Source organism: Pungitius pungitius, chromosome 9 (assembly GCF_949316345.1).
Source record: "Pungitius pungitius chromosome 9, fPunPun2.1, whole genome shotgun sequence".
Taxonomy (NCBI): Eukaryota; Metazoa; Chordata; class Actinopteri; order Perciformes; family Gasterosteidae; genus Pungitius; species Pungitius pungitius.
The window spans coordinates 4,838,132-4,855,538 of NC_084908.1; the positions used below are offsets into that span (position 1 = coordinate 4,838,132).

The following is a 17,407-nucleotide window of genomic DNA, read 5'->3' on the forward strand; positions in this document are numbered from 1 at the left end:
TTTAAATCCAGCGCAGCCTTCCGTCAAAATTATGCTGTCGATTTCACCTCAAAAGGCTCTCCGTGGTAATTTCTTTATTTCTACCACCCCTCCCTCCCACACGGTTTCTCTCCGAGAGGCAGAAGTGAAGTGCGCTGCTCTGCCATCCCGTCTGTTTCGAGGGTTATCAAAATGATCGACTAAACAAAGCGTTTTTGAAAAAAAAAGCTGGCGTTATTTTCTTTTTACAAAGCGGTGTTTCCCTCGCATGGTGTGATTATTATGAATGGTTGGATAATTCATCCTCTACTCATATGGTGCTTCGTGTATAATATGAGTCAGAGATCTGCTGCAGAGACATGAGCACACGCACATTTGATTTGCTTTGGAGGGCCTGGTGTCCTGTGAGCCTCGTGCTTTGGATTGATTTTTCAGGGAATAATGAGTTTTCTTAATCTTTTCTTCATCCAAGCGTCAGAAACCCACTGTATTGTGTTATTTATCTAATGGTCTCCAAGCTTAAAACAAGAATATCATGTCACTGATGAAAGAAAGTAAAACAAAAGAAGGAGTTTATCTAAAGTAATGATTGATCAGTTGATCGCTCAAGAGAAACTACATTTGATGATCTTTTAGTTGTCCAATTACAGCTGGGCAATAAATCTATTGATTATTTGTGACTAGATATTGTTTTTGATATGGATATCGTATTAACTTGGTCTGGTTTCAATCAATTTCCTAATCTTAAGGAACTAGAAAGCCTGTTCCATCAATAATCTCATTGTGCAAATATTTTGGGAAAGTACCAAAAGTTACTCCTACATTATTCATATCGCCAAAGCGAAATTCACAAAAGGTAGAAATGGATATATTTACATTTTGGAAACGTGGGTTGGATAAAGCGAGGAATTAAACGTCATCCACTTGGTGCCATTTTTTTTTACCTCCTTCTCTTGGCATGTGAAAGGCCAAATCCTTACCCTTCATTCCCAGTATGCTTCCAAACATACAGACCCGAAAACAAAGCATCACTGCCGTCGCCAGGTCCCCCACCGAGCCGCTGCACGCACGTATTAACGCCCTGGCAGGAGCCATGACTCATGAGGACCAATTCCAGCGGTGTATACCCAGACTTCTAGTTAGCAGAAAACCTGTTTTCGACTGCTTTACTAAACTCCTTCACTGCAGCTTTGGAGAAATCAGCATCCCTAAACCTTTTTTTTTTTTTTTTCTCTCTCTAATGCCGGGAGTCGCATAATCATCCGGCCGACTCCTCTGAAACCCTTCTGGATACGACTTCACTGGAGTCGCTCCTTAACCTCAATGCCCGACCGTCATCTTAAAAAGGCGCCTGCAAAAATGGAGCCAAGTATGTATGTGCGCTTGCACTGCGCCCGCGAGGGTTATCAATGGCAATCGGGTCGGATTCTCCCTCGCTCTCTCATTAACACTCCTCCTTCCTTCTCCCACTCAATGGCCCCCGACGCTTCACTTACACCCTGGTGTATCCGACAGAACACACAAACACACACACACACACACGCATCCACTCTCATGCAAGAGGTCTGTTTGCATACCAAAAGCATACTTCATAGCTTAGTGAAAATGAAAGGCGTATTAATTATACAGTCTCACGCACGCGCGCAAAGAGAGGGAGGGAGGGGGAGGGAGAGGGAGAGGGAGCACTTGTTTTATGTTACTCCTCTGCGTCGAAGGAGACACGGGGTGAGAATGATGGAGTCTCTGCGTCAGGGAGAGAGGGAGCGAGGGATCAGCACTGGGCCGGGGCACGGCAGGGGGGTGAAAGAGTGCACTGTCTTCCCCCTTTTAACGTGTGTGTGTGTGTGTGTGAGTGAGTGCGTGCCTAGCGTCTACTACATAACGCCCCCTCTGTGTCCCCGAGTCACTCCTCTGTCACTCACACACACTGAGACTATTGTTGGAGACGCCTTGGCGAGGCGCCCCAAGACACGTCTGTGTCACTGTGTCTGTCACGGGAAGGGACGATAGGGCCGATGTGGGGTTCACACACACACACACACATGTTGCCCCGTTACCGTACGAGGTCGTGCAGGTGAGGCAGTGAGTGGGTGCGTGCGGCGAAAGGCCCGAGCGGTGTGTGTTTGCGTGTGACAGCACGTTAGCCAACGCTATCTTTAACCTTGCAAAGTGAGTGACGCTGAGTCTGAACTGACGGGATGGATTTCAGTTCAACGCGCCGGTGTTTTTCTCTGCGTCGCGGGCCGTCAGCCGCTGTCAGCTCAGCCCGTCTATCCCCATCTTACCAAAAAAGACAGGGGCGCCACGGAGGAGACAGTGTATTAATTATATGAGAGAGGCAGACAGGGAGAGGGGACAGGGACTGCGAGACAATGTGAGCGGGCCAAACCGGGGTCCGAGATGATAGATACAGTTTGAAAAGTGGAAGAGAGAGAGAGACAACTGAGACACAAAGAGAGGAGAGAGTGTACAGGATGCAGAGAACAAATATGGGGGAGGAAACATAGCTCGAGGTGGTGCGGGAGAGTGTGGGGGGGGGGGGGGGTAGAGACCTTGTATCCGGATGTCTCCGAGGTCCTTTATTGACTCTGTCTATTGTTCACAGCAGCACTTCTAATCACTCTCAACGGGAGGGTTGGGCTTCTGTGTGTGCGTGTGTCACAGTGTGAGTGTGTGTGCGTCACAGTGTGAGTGTGAGTGTGTGTGTTGCAAGACGCCGTATCCATAGTCTCATCCTCACTTTTACGCTTTTCATACAGTGGCCCCCACAGTGAAGCCGTTGTTCTCCTCTGGTCAACCTTAATGGACAATACCAGTGGGTGGGGAAAGCCTGTTCCTAACACGCATACTATTAGTCTAATGGTCCACACACACACACGCACACACACACACACACACACACACATACACACAGAGAGAATGGTCAGTGAAATGCCATCTAAATAGCCGGCCTGCATATGTATGGTCTCTCTTACTCACAAATGCACACAGAAGGGCGGTTTGTGCGCCACCATCCTGTTTGCATCTTCCTCAACAATGGCCGCTGTCATGGCTATTAAGAGAGATGACTGTTTTAGGGACTCGGGAGTGGAAAGCAATGAACATCCCGACTGTACGCACGCAGGCACCAGTACGCCCCAACAAAGGAGCTAATCTGAATCATGGCATTTGTCCGGTGAGCTTCGCTTTACGCTCTCACTCTATGAGCTTTTTGTTTCTGTTTTGTCCCCCCCCCACCCCCCCCCCCCCCCCCTATTGGACAGCCACTGCTTCACAAAAGGATAAACGTTTCAAAGGCCCGACGCGGTGAATAGAGTCAGTGATTTTCAATGTGGATCCGCAGGGTGGAGAGAGAGAGCCCAGATGGAGACGGGGAGAAGGGAGAGAGCTTGATGTCTGAGTGGACAGCTTGATGGTAACAAAAGCTCTCTGCCCCGCTCCACTTAAAAACAAACGCACACGCGGCGGCGGCACCTTAAAAACACGCACACTCTTTCAGGGGGGGGGGGGGGGGGGGGCTGGTTGGGGCGAGCGGTGATTAGCGTGAGAGGAAGTTGTGTATAGACGACGGGCTACGGCAAACAAAAAGTGCTTCCTACGGGCAGCGTGGACCACAGTTCCACTAGTGGCCATGGGGGGGTTGAGGGGGGGCTGACTGCAGCAGTGTGGAGAGGAGCAGGGAGAGAGAGAGAGAGGGGGGGAGAGGGACCGCATAGCGCCGATCAGATGACCTCGCTGCTGCAGTTAATGTTCTCTGGCACTCAGACACGAGGCTAAGGCTCTCCCTCATACCGAGGAGCTGCTGTACTACAAGCTATTGTGGTGGCTGGAGTGCTGTCCCGGAGGTGTATGGGGTGGAGGGGCTGGGGGTGGGGGGGCTGAAGATGGAGAGAAGGTGGGCAAAGAAGAGGGAACACGACACAGAGAAGGTATACGCGACTAAGGCAGTTCTCCATTTCCGTAATTATTTCTTTGTCTCCCTCAACCCCCCCCGCCCCCACCCCCCCTCTTGCTTCATTTTGCCTACTGACGCACTTGCCCCCCTCTCCCTCATCCTCGTGCCTCCCTTCTTCCCCCTCCCTGTCTCTCCCCTGCTCCCTCTCTCTGCAGTGCAGCATAGTGATTATCATTCCTCTCACAGAGTCAGGCCTGATAGTCAGATACTGCTGAGCACCCTTCTACATCACCTGCTTCTAGGGGGGAGAGAGAGAAAGAATGGGGGGGGGGGGGGGACTGCAGCGTAAGAGGGATGAAAGGGGAAAGAGGAAAGGAAAGCAGAGAAGAGGGGAAACAGGAGAAGGGAGAGCAAAGCGAGGGGTGAGAAAAAGCAGAGAAATACGAGTGGGTGCGAGGGGTGGTGATGGTGGTGGTGGTGGTGGTAGGGGGTGGGGTGGGGGGGGGGTGTATAGGGGTAAAGTAGAAGCATGGAGGAGGGGGGGATTGCTCTTACTGCAGAGGTGGCCCCACTGCAACACAAACACTCTCGCCTGCATAGCTATGAACGTGCCAGCTAGTGTGTAGGTGCACACCTGCGAGTGTGAGCACAAGCAAGCAGGTGTGCCCGATGTCTGGATTCACGGTATTCGCATGGAAGCTACAGTGTGTGTGTGTGTGTGTTGTGGTAACAAGGCTCAACAACATCTGTGAGTCAGACAGCAGAAGAAACCCCGCTCGTACTGCTTCATGTCTTTCACTCGGGCCGAGTCTCAACCCAACCACTTTCTGCAAAGGACCGAAGCCCCCCCCCCCCCCCCGCCACAGCCCCCCCAAACCTCCTTCTTTGTCTCTTCATCTCTACTTCAGGTATACCGTGGTCAGAGATGTGCAGGGCGGTCCACCTCTAATCTGTGATACCTTTTTTCTCAGGGGGCCACACACACTGATTGAGGCCTGTGTTTGTGTTATCGGTGGTTTTATTCATCGTGTGACTCACTCTGCCCCCCCCCCCCCCACCTTCCCATTCTGTGTCTTGACCGGAAACAGAACGTCTCGCTCTGTCCTCCATGGCCCGGGGGCGGCTGCATTCCGGCGCCACGCGCGCCGGCCCAAACCGTACCGTTTTAGACGAGTTCTATATTTAAAATAACCCAGAGTAAATTTATCATCCGAAAATGAATTGTTAACACATCTGTCCTGTCTGCACGGCCCCCGCGAGATGCTTCCTGTCAGGATATTTCACCGTCTCCACCTCTCCGCACAACACCACCCCCCCCCCCACACACACACACACACACACACACACACCCCCGTTGCCTTTGATGCATAACTTAACAGTCGACAGCAGAAGGTCTTCAAAAGATTTTTCACTTCGACAGAGATTTTCAAGCTCATGTGGCACGAGACTTTTGGCCCGTCGACTCCGTCGCTCGGTCAACGTTTTGCTTTCTTAGTTTGCCTCATCGGCTCAGGGGGAAAAGGGATGGTAGAAACAAGTGCTGAGAGGAGATATATGGGATGAGTTATTAATGGGGCCTTACGCTACAAAGGTTCACATTATAAGCACCTCCTTTAGGTGCTTGTTGGAAAAACGATGACATCGTGGCTTCCATCATTAGATTAAAAAAATATTTAAAGCTTTCAAGTCAAATATCTTGGAACAAAACAGCCAATACAAACAGAGTTTGAGTTAACACACACACACACACACACACACAAGACGAGGCAAAGGTCATCTCCACCGATCAGCATTCCAGATATGAGGTCCACCCAGCTGCTGTCAACAGAGACCACCTGGGTGGACTATGAGTTTCTATTGGCACGAAGGCATGGTGTGACGTAGCTGTGATGTGCAAAACGCTGACATTTTATCTGCTCCATAATGTTTGGCAGTAAATAAGCATCATGAGAAGCAGGATGAGGTGGCGTAATTCAATGACCTGAACAATGATTATTGGCTATTGATCTTGCATTGAATATCAGATACATGCTTGTCCAGTACGAACAGTACAACATATTCTGAGCATTTATTCACTCACCTTCTCTGATCATTCCCGGGTCGTCCTGCCCACTGGAGCCGCTAAGCCACTTCCATAAATTCCATAAATTGGGCCTTTAATTGAGGACTTTTCAGTATTCCCACGAGGGTCACAGACAATCCGTTTTTTTTCTGGCATGGAAATAATCACATTCAGGAGTATGGTAGCTTGGCATTAAATACCACACGTCTGCAGGGCTAAAAGCCGCAGTGACGGGCGGCCGGCGAGGATATTAACACGCCGCGCTACACCGCTCAGTCACCGTTAGAAAAAGTCAGCCGTCTGGAGGGAGTGATTACAAATTGGATGCAGGTGTCTGCTTGATTGACATTTGGCTCATGAAACTATCCGACTTCCGCCTCGCCTCAAACGCTGGGGAAGAAGAAGAAGAAAAGAAAAAGAAAAAAAAAAGAGAGTAAAGCTTCTCTACCTCCAGTTGCGCACAACGCGCGCTCGCATGCAGCGACACACAAGTGGGCGAAAGAAAAAGCCTAATCCGTCCCGACGTGCAGCTCTCGTAAGCGAGGAACATTTGTGAAACACAAGAAGATATCATCACTCATTAAAACGTATGAATTCCCTCTGTCACAGTCTGATTCGTTTTTAATAAAGAAAAACAAAAAAAAAACACTTCTTATAGTTAATTAGAATCAATCAAACGAGAGCCGTTTAGTCCAAGTGTAATTATTGAGCCGTCCCCTCCATCGAATAGAAATAAAATAATCACACACTGGATATCGATCGGGAATAAAAAAATCATTTTGGTGCAGAGGAGTTTGAGTTTGGTTTACTTACTATTGCTGCTTGCTGCTCTTAAGCAGATATGTAACGTAGGGTTAAGACGAGGATTACACATGACTCCTCTGACAGGACTTTCCTGATGTTGCAAAATAATAAAAAAATAAAATAAGGGGTCTGCGGAGGAACTCCAGGGGGGGGGGGGGGGGGTCGCTAAAATTGTTGGTTGACAACACAATTATTTCTTTTCTTGTTTAAACCAAATGTCTTCAGAATCAGAATTGTATTTATTGTTGATGGAGAAGACGTCTCTTTCAGTCTGCAATGCACACATTCAGCTACAGGAGCTCTCTCAAGCTGGGTTCATTCACAGCACCTTTCATGCAAAATACCACAGCACAGGCACTAGCCAATCAGATCGCGTTTATGCTCACGTCTAAAGAGCGCAAAGATTGAAAAATAAAAGATGGCGGACCAAACTCCGTAGAATAGGGGGTCCCTGCTCCATCTCGCTATCAGTTTGTGGGACCTTGGCCTTAAAAACGTTGAAGACCCCTGGACTAAACTCATAAGTAACACCATCGGCGGTATAATGATCTTCTCTGTGGATCGAGCTCATAGGACAACAACCGTCTTTGTCATTTTGATTCATGCATAGAAGCCGCATCCTGTCAATTCATTATGCAGTTGCAAAAACACAAACAGACACACAAAAACAACGTCCCAACGCGCTTCTGCGAAGCGCGTTGGGACGTGCGGCAACGTGTCAGACGTGAGGATGTCGCACATATGCGCGCGAGGAAAAAGGCGCACGTGTTGAATGCGCACATGTACACATGTAACGAGGAGAGAGGGAGACTGTTAATTAACCAGAGCTCGTTAATTCTCTTTGAACCGACAGCGACGAGGTTTACACACTAATTACATTGATGACTGAGCCAACCTGAGGACGCACGCACATATGCGCCACCTCGAACTGCAAAACACACACACACACCTGTACTCTCACAGGCTGACATAACACATCTCGGAGGCTTTGAAAGTCTCACACGCAGCAGCAGTAAAAAACACAAAGGTGCAAAGTCTCACTCATAAGCATATGCACAAACCCACACACACACACATAGTCAGCCTCAAATGAAAGCAATATAGGGACATTTTTTCTTGTCATTTTTTCAAGGTTATTTCAGAACTGCAACATTCAGGTGGTTTATTCTCAGTTCTCACCCATCATGCATGGGTTTGCTTCATGGCTTTTTGATGGAAATCTACGCTACTGTATCAGGAACACTCATGAGCCGGCATAGTGGCATCACATGCGCGCGCCTGACACGCCCACTCGGACACGCTCTCCGAGACTCACAAATGAGCAAAGCTCCCATGTCACTATTGAACCGTAATGGCCCGTGTCAGATTAAGGGAAAGTTTTTTTTTTAATGCCTTCCGTCAAACTCAATTAATATTCCATCAGGCATGAATTCATGGGGCCGCGCTGGACCCGAGCCAACTCATCCCCGTGCGTCCGTGTCGGAAACCATGGGCGCGTGCTTCAGCGTTCACACATTTAGTAATCAGCCTTTATTATGGCGCCTCGACAAATAAAAAGCAAGCGTGCACAGCGTACGCAAACGTGCTGTGTGAGTCAGGCTGGAAAAACATCAAGGGACCCTATTTCAGAAGAGAAGAAGAGCTGGTGAAGCAGACAGGAAATAAAGAGGTCAGTTTGAGGGGGCTTGAAAAAGAGCTTATTGGGAAGCAATGTAAGATGGCTGGAGAGTAAATGTATGAGTAAACGAGCATGAAGACAAATTTGGGTGGAACAAAAACCCCATCAATGCTGAGATGCCAGAGGGGACCACAGAGAGGTTTTGTCAATGAGATGGAGAGGAGAGAGGCTGAGAGAAAAGGAGGAGGAGGGCTCAATAAAGCCTGCTGTTGGGAAGAGAGGGACTCATAACGAGGTCAAGGACACATCATCGATTGCCACGTCATAAAGCTGACGTGCAAGAGAAGTGGGGAGAAGGGGGGGGGGGGGCAGGGTAAGAGGACAGAGTAAAGAGGGAGAGCTACAACTAAAGCAGGACGGTCCGAATGAAGCCAGCGGAGAAGGAGAAAACAGAATTATCATGATGAGGGAATGAAAGGTGGCAGCTCTGGACAGAAAATGAGTTTGAGGGAAATTGAATTAGATGAAGTCATGGCTGAACAGATGATTTCTGTAACAGAACAATACAAACACACACACACACACACACACAGATAACAAACAGCAGCAGGCCTGCAACAGCAGTGTCTCTCTTCTCAGCTGTCAATCAAGTCAGATCTACTTACAAAAGAGCACTGACTCAGCATCTCCCTGTTAGCTTTGACTTGGTGAGCATGCTAGCATGGTGACGTTAGCATTGGAGCTAAAGTGCCAGTGAGTCTCACATAGCTACTAGCGTGGCCGTACACTCGTCCCCTCGTCAAATCACACCTGAGTTGATGGCGCTGAGATACAACAACCAGGTCGATGACAACGCATTACGCCGATATTTGGTGGATACAAACACTAGGGTGGCCACCCGTCCTTAATATGTATGTTGCACCGCCTGTCCTCCCGTACCGCCCCCCGTAACGTCCCTTATCTTTCTGTATTGAAGGTGACAACCCGAACACACACTGTAGCAACATGTCCATAGTTGGACAGTGATGAAACGAGACAAACACAAGACTGAAGTGCTCATAAACACCATATTTCTACAGCTTTTGCACAGAGGAGAGATGGAGGAGCCTCCATCTTTGATTTCAGGGTTGGCAAGGTTTGTCACACTTTCGGAGCCACAAATCCAAATTCAGGCACCGTTCAAATTTAAGTTTTGGACGGGGACTCGGAAACTAAGGCGTTGTTTCACTGCTCTTAAGCTATTTCCAGAATCCTCATCAAGTGTATTCTTAGTTTTACAAGATATTTTGGACAATCTGATGCACTGCTCAGTGACTCATGTGGCTAATCCAAACAACTCATTTTCTTACTCTCTCATATTTTACCTCTGAAGGAAAAGGTCGGAGATCCATCATTTAATTAAAAATGTAATTTAAAACTTCACTATCAATAAATAATCAGTCTTTTGTCATAAAATTAGGATTTTGCCTTGCGACGTCCTTGCTCTGGAGAGCAACTAACTGCGATGAGCCCTCACGATTAACTCCCTCGTCGCTGCAAGAAAACAAATCCTGATCCTCACCCGTTTCCTCCCCCTCTGTTTCTCTCCCTCTCTCTCTCTCTCTCTCTCTCGTTTGTACCACCTTTTCTCTCACTGTGCCGCTTTCTCCGTGGTCTCAGCGAGAGGAGGAGACGTTGGACTGCTTCCCCTGAACTACTGCTCTAAAAATACATTGCTCTCTCTCTCTGAGGAGAGTTGAGATGAAGCCACTGAGATTCCAAGAACCGCCGCTTCTCCATTAGAATCTAATAGCTCCCACTCGGTCTTGCTTAGGCTCACAATCTCAGAGTCAGAGTCACTTTCCCTCTTTCCAACCGGGTGTGTCAAGCAACAGGGGAAGAAACAAGTGGTCCGTTACACCCCCCCCCCCCTTCCCCCGCCGCCCCTCTCCTCTCGCTTAATTAGTTTTGCTGAGCATTAGGTGAAACGTTCCATTTTTCTTTGGGTGTTTGGAAGGAAAAGAAGAATCGGTTCGGTTTGGGCTTTTTGTACGGCGAGCCGTCCATCCATTTCCCTCCAGATTATCCCGAAGGCACAGTTCCCAGCTGAATTTGTTTTTTTTGGGCCCTAATCTTCCCCCCCCCCCTCTCTTCCTTGCTACACGCCGCATGTTTCAAAGCACATCTAAATTGAAAGGGTTGTAATTTTTCGCGAGGAGATAAACGAGCATGAGCCGAGATAGGGGTGGCGTTGTATGGGAATGGGCTTCCGGCGCGGTGATCCCTCCAGGCCAGATGGAGTCATTTAACTCCTTCTGATAAGCTCTCAGCACAGACTTATCACGGCCCTTTTTCATTGTCTTTTCTCGTCCATAGTTAGAGCCGCTTAACTAGAGCGGGGTGATTTGGAGTCTTGAAATCGCGGCAGGTGAGATGTGATTCGTGAATTCGATCCCAATAAAGTTCCATATTATTCTATATCTTAAATTGTTGAAGGGTTAACAAAGCTAAAGGATACGGCTGGTGATGTTAACAAATCCAATAAAAACAATGTGTTAATCTGTCTCTCAATAGATTCATACTTTCCCATCCAGCATTCTGAAGATGCAAATCTTCTAAAACAGTTCAATATTTTCGGATTTAATGTTTAATCCTCAGACTCCTGGAACCGTGTTGATAAAATTGCACTTTCTTGTTTCTTGTTCTTTCGGAGTTTGAATCCTTATTGTGGGTGGCTTTGCATAAAAGCGTAACGTGACGTAATAATGTGATGTGTCATCAGCGTGGGGAAGGTTCGTGAAAACCACAACGTGCTACGGACAGGCCGTGCTCTCCTTAACGGTTTTCCTCTGCGGGTGCAAGACACATCTGGTCACCTAAATATTTATGCACACAAACCCTTCTGTAAACACAGCTGGTCAACGCAGCCGGGCTCGACCTCACAAGAACCCCCCAGTGCACAACGGCGTCCCCTGTGGAGCAGCACGCCGCCCGTGGCACCGCCCGGTTTCATCACAAGCCGCGGGTCGGGCATTCGGAGAGAGGCAACAGGGTCGATGCGTTTGCACTTTGTTCTTGATTTAACTTCGAATGGGCTTTGTTTACCGTCATAGACATCTAGATTCCAACATCCTTCTGTCCCCGGTGTTTTCATTAGAGGGGGCTCGGCCAGCTGCTACTACTGAACTCCCACCCAGGGGGGGGGGGGGGGGGGGGGGAAATAAGTGTCTCCGGGGCGGCCAGGGGTTTGTAAACATCCGCCCCGTCCAGCAGCGGTAATCTAAACTGGGATTAAAAGCCAACACAAAACTTTGAAAGGCCGCAGCGATTGGTCGGCGGCTATTACCCGGCATTGTGGCCGCTAAGCTCATAATCAAGGCGAACGCGATTTAGATAATCTCAATATGTCTTTGCGGACCCCCCCCCCACCACCCCCGGATTTAGAACCTCAGATTAGGAATCCCGGATGATTAATCCCATATCCTGTGTGTGTCTTCTGTGTCCCGCGCAGGGGACCCTCCGCCGGGTGACCTTCTCCGTGGTCAGCCAGCCCCAGGACGCCGGCTGCTACGACAGCGGCCTGGAGGACTCGGAGACGCCGAGCAGCAAGAGCTCGGCGGGGCCGCCGCGGCTCGGGGCGCTGCCGCTGCCGGAGGAGGGCTACGAACGGACCACCCCGGAGGGCAGCGTGGGGGAGGAGGAGCACGTGGAGAACGGTCAGCGGCGAACGCACAGCAACAGCGGCCCATTCCGCCGTGAACACACACACACAGTCGCGCGCACAAAGCGTCTTTGGAGCCTCGGCGCGGCGCGGCGCCAGGGTCTCGGGAGCTGCTCCTGTCCTTCAGTGACGAGAATGTGCTTAATAGAATAAAGCAATTGTCCTCTGTGCGTCACGTGAAAAGCTTTTTTTTCTGTAAAGCTAACGGTTTTCTCGGCGGTGGCCTTGCCTTCGGTCGGCGGCCCCGAACTTCCCTTTCGCCGACAAAATTGTGTTTTTTTTTCTGAGGCTGGTCTTTGTCAAAAAATGGAGGCTGGCACAGAAGAAAAAAAAAATTGTTCTTAATTTGTTTTTTGAATTCCATCTTTTCCTCCTCTTTTCTCCCCGGCGCCGGCTCGGCAGCAACTCGCCAAGGTCGCTGCGACCTTGGCGAGTTGCTGATTGTTCTCTCGGGGGTTAAATGCTGCTTTCTCAGCAACGTGTGGAGTCTTGAGAGTATTGTGGAGTTTTAATAAGTTTCCTTCGCGGTCAGGGGGAGGGAAGCATTGAGCGGAGAATTCATTGCGGTGCTTATAATTATACTGTGTAATGATGTGCTTGTTTGGCTTCACACGGTTTTTACGGCTGCCGCCGCCGAACAAAGGCGCGGGCCTGGAATTAGTTTTCACCAAATACAACAGGAATATTTGATTTCTCGTGTTCCACTCTAACAAAGCAGAGTTTAGAAATACTAAACGGTGAATAAATGTGGGTTTTGTTCAGCAACTTGTTATAATAGAACAGCGCTTTCCCTTTAAGTGTGACGTGGCCCCCCTGCAAAGCCTCACATAGCTCATCTGGCATCGTAACCGTCTCCGCTGAACACTATGACGGCGTTAGATTACACAGATGAGTTGACCACGATAAGACCTTTGACGCCTTTTGAACCAGCGCTCATGGGATTGTGATAGGCTCGATATTTAACTTGATCTTTACCTCTCATGAGGGAGGACATTCAGATTTGTCACTGGGATAATCTTCTATTTGACTCCAACAGTTAATTGTTTGACTTAACCTTTGACCTCTCATGCGAGTGCGCAAAGCTGGAATTGGAACACGTGATTCGAGTCAGCAATTTCTATCTCGCTTGGACGGCATTCTTGGCTTGCGCTCTTTTCTTTCTCCTGTTCTCTAACCGTATGCTTTTCTTCTCATTTGAGGGGATCAATGAGGTTAAAAGGCCTTTAACTGATAGATATGACTATAAAGCCTCCACAGTCAATTCATTCATGGAGGGCACTTGTGTTTTTTTACTCGTTTTCTGAAGTGATATATCTAGATATATAAATTAGACATTGTCCACGACAGCAATTGTGAACATTGGATAAAGCAGGGTACAAAATGAAAATGTATCATTTTGTTGACATATTAGAGTTTGGACAGAAGGAATATTGGACTCTTTGTATCACGCAATGAATCACACACAACTGTCAACAGCCATAAAAAAAAAACAATCCTTATTCCATCTTTACAGTAATAAATTGTTGTATAAATCAGGCTTTGATATGTGAACTAACCCCTCAGTAAAACCTTGAGACAGAGAGGAATGAAACTGGATACTGGATCATTTTAAAGATGTGAATCGTGACATTCTAAACTGTCTTTTTCACCGCCGTGCCTCTTGTTTCGTCTTCTCCGTGTCCAGATGCCAGACAGCTGCCCGATGTAGCCCTGACAGGAAAGTGCACCAGGGAGTGCGACGAATTCGGCCACTCCGACACCTGTTGGATGCCCGTGCGCCCCTCCCCCCGCCAGCGCCACGGCAGCGACCCCCCGCCGCGGCTCTCCACCTTCGCCCCCGGCGACGACAACAACAACCTCCGCGGCAACGACCACGAGAGCGACAGCGAGAGCGCCGGCAGCGCGGGGAGCTCGGAGCCCGGGGTGGTCGGCGGCGAGGAGGGTCAAAGGTTACCCCTGGCCAACGGGGACCCCCTCGGCAGCCTGGGGGACGGAGACCGCAACAGGAACATGGGCGACCACAACCGCAACCTCCTGAACCGCAAGATGACCTCGGCGTCCTACGACACGTTCAGCAGCGCGGGCTTCGGGAGGCGCCAGCAGGAGGAGGAGGGTGGGGGGGGGGGAGAAGGCCGGAACCCGGCCGAGGTCATCCCGCTGACGCGCACCGGGGGAGACTACAAGACCACGTCCTGCCTGACGCTGTCCCGCCGAGAGGTCTACCTGTGACGGCTCCTCGATCCAAGCGACGCCTCCCTTTTCTCAAAGAGATAAAAGAAAAAAGTAAAACAGGGAGGGTCAAGACTTTACCGCCGTCAGTCTGGAAAAAGGCCTTTTAAACCGCTTTAAACCGTTTAAACCCGACGAAAGGTGAAAAAAAAATGTTTTCCAAAAGCCGTAGATGAAATAGGACTTCTGGATTCTGACTACTATTTATAGGCACCTAAACTTTAGCAAAAGAGGATCGACTCTTTGTGAGAGCTCTGATCAGGAGTACTTTCTAAAAAAAAATTGTAAAAGTATTTTTTTCCCTTCGACTGAAGGTTGCCCCCGTGCGATGATCCCATTACGCCCTGGTGGGGAAGGACGACGTCCTCTCCTCTTCTCGTGCATGCCTGACCCTCTGCCACGGGGTCCGCGTGAACACCCGAGAGAATCCTGATGCTATCGACGCCTTTCACCGAGGATCCAGCTGGGCGAGAGTAGGACCCCACTGGAGAAACCGTCTTGTTGAAAAAAAAAAAGGAAAAAAAAAGGTTTTATGCGGCCCGAGAAAAAAAAGAAGAAGAAGTAGAAGCAACGTTCTTGGAGTGAGTTTGTGGATCTAATTCCAAACGAGCAGAACGTTCTAACGCCTGAACTCAAAACAGGGTTGACTGCTGATTCGAACGAACGAATCACAACGTACCGAGAGTGTGGTGACTGTACAGTTTCATCGTAGAGAAGAAAAAGAAAAAAAGTGCCGATCTCTAAAATCGGGTATCTTTAAAAAAAAGTATTCAAAACAAACCGCAACGACGTTAAAAAGACTTTTTTTAAGGTTAAACAAGTGTAACCCCTGGAAACACGAGGTGCTCATAGAGCGCCTGTAGTGCCACAGAGCTCCGGCGTGTGTGAAAATACGTGTCATCCTTCTCGCCTCCACACCCAGTCTGTATGTACATATATAGCGTATTTGATAAGACGGCAGGTTTTTACTCTCTGATGCCGTAACCCGTTTCCATTGTGAAGGGTGGGGGGGGGGGGGGCGAGGACGCCTGCCACGCCTGGCCCCCCCCGGCCCCCCTTTCCCAGTGTTCCTGTGTCACAAATGTTTTCAAATGCACATGCACACACCTGCACCCACACACACACACACACACCCACACACAGAGCTGAGCATGTTAACACAAAGTGGTAGTTACATTTACAGGATGTGAACTTGCATAGGGTCACAGTTTATGACAGGTGGCAGTGTATCATAAGTTATATAATAATAACCTGCATTAGCTTTCACACAGGACTCATTAAGCACACAGACACACACTACTAAAACATACAGACTCATATGATGTGCGCAAGTCATACGCACAATGTGTGTATTTGCTGTTAATCAACATATTGCCTCTCATTGAACTAGCTGTAGCATTTTTGCCTGCCCCCCCATCCCCCTCCAGACAGTATTTAAACATGATATGTATTTAAATAATTACTCATCTCTCTAGCTGACGTTGGACGACATTAAAAGGGATTTCAGACATGTCGTCGACTTAATGTAACAATAGACGCTGCATTCTGTAAGTAGGACTCAAAGAAAAACCAAATCTCTGCAAGGAAAAAAAGGACTCTGCATGAACGAAAGAAAATGCTGACTTTGTCCCTGTCTTTTTTAAACCATGCGCCTTTTTTAGATACCACGCCTATTTGGATACATCCGTATTATATGTGTGTGTGTGTGTGTGTGTGTGTGTGTGTGTGTGTGTGTGTGTGGGAGAGAGAGAGATAGTGCGTGTGAGCGCACGCGTGCTGGAAGTGGAGATGAGGAGTAAGTCAGCTTCAGTGGATTAAATTGTTCCCCACACAATGGTGGGAGCGAGTTAGGGGGGGGGGGGGGGGGGGGGGCTGTAACCTTTCTCTCAGTTTCCACAAACTAAATAAACAAAGACCACCGCCGCGGAGAACCGCCGGACCCCCCCCCCCCCCCCCCCTCTTTGTGTTCACCACGCAGTGCCGACCCCCAACTCCCCTGCACCAAACTGCCCCGACAGTCACCGCACGACGCGCACACACACACACACACACGCACACTGCGCCTGCGGTTGGAGGCCGGCGCATCTTAATTCCCACCATCAGTGTGCGGCTGGCTGGTGCGCGGTGGGGATAATGGGGTTAGGTCGCCCCTGTGGTCTTAATGAGCTCCCTTCCTCCTCTCCTTTCCTTTCCTTGATCTGCGCTGATCGCATTAACGTCTGGATCGGTGGATGCAATGGCGCCGGTGCAGGTCTTCTCCTTCTTCTTCTTCTCTGCTGGGGGTTCCGGGGGGCCGGTGAGGCGCAGAGACGCGCTCGTTAAGGGGCGTGCTGCGGGTGGAGCTCGTGGGTCCTGGTGGAGCGTGTAGTTAGTGGGACAGGAGCGCAACACTCAGGTAGCACGTGTGTGTGTGTGTTTGTGTCCTGTGCTTTACTTTCACAGCGCCCTGAGGAATGGGTCCCCCCCCCCCCCTGTGGTTACTTATCTGTACATACCCTCAACCTGTGAACTGTGTGACCGACTCCCTTTAGCTCGCTCCAGGCCGCCGATGTACTTACTCCCTAAGCCTTCATTACCCGCCAAATCCCCTGACGGAGGACGTACCGGACCCAACGCGTGGAGTTCATCTGTTCGCTGACACTTTGGGTTGGATGGGGGGGGGGTGGGGGGGTAAAAACAATCATCCTGTGGAAGTCGTAAACCGAAAAGAGGACACACACGTGCTCTCCGTCACTTGGGACGGCGCGAGGCCCGTGGGCTTCGGAGAGAGACTCGTGGCGTAGCCCCGCCTCCTCCGAGTGGCGGCCATTTCTCCGAATCGCCCGTTTTGTGGCTTTTACTTGCACGCGGGGACTTTTCAAAGACTGCCGTTGCGTGTTTGAGTGAACTCGAGCTGTACATGAATCAGTGTGCGTGTGTTTTTCCTTGTGTGTTTTTTTTTTTATACTGCACGTTTAACATGAATATCTTCAGTCTACTGCAAAAGCGAGAGGGGAGCCGGACAGGGAGGAGAGAGTCGACACATTTTGGGAAAACACTCAGTCCATCGTGTCTCTCTCTTCCCCCCCCCCCCCCCCCCCCCACCCCCCCCCCCCCCCCCCCCCCTCGTGCTGTTACTCG

General features: G+C 49.6%; 1 protein-coding gene across 1 annotated transcript in view; it reads left to right on the plus strand.

Moving 5' to 3' along the window:
* pcdh7a (protocadherin 7a) overlaps positions 1-16,146 on the plus strand; it is a 35,848-nt gene extending 19,702 nt beyond the window's left edge. The window contains exons 4-5 of the mRNA XM_037472230.2: positions 11,849-12,053; positions 13,743-16,146. Of these exons, the coding sequence (XP_037328127.2) occupies positions 11,849-12,053; positions 13,743-14,287 (750 nt within the window). The 3' untranslated portion in view covers positions 14,288-16,146. The remainder of the gene's footprint in view (positions 1-11,848; positions 12,054-13,742) is intronic.
* Positions 16,147-17,407: the final 1,261 nt, after the last annotated feature.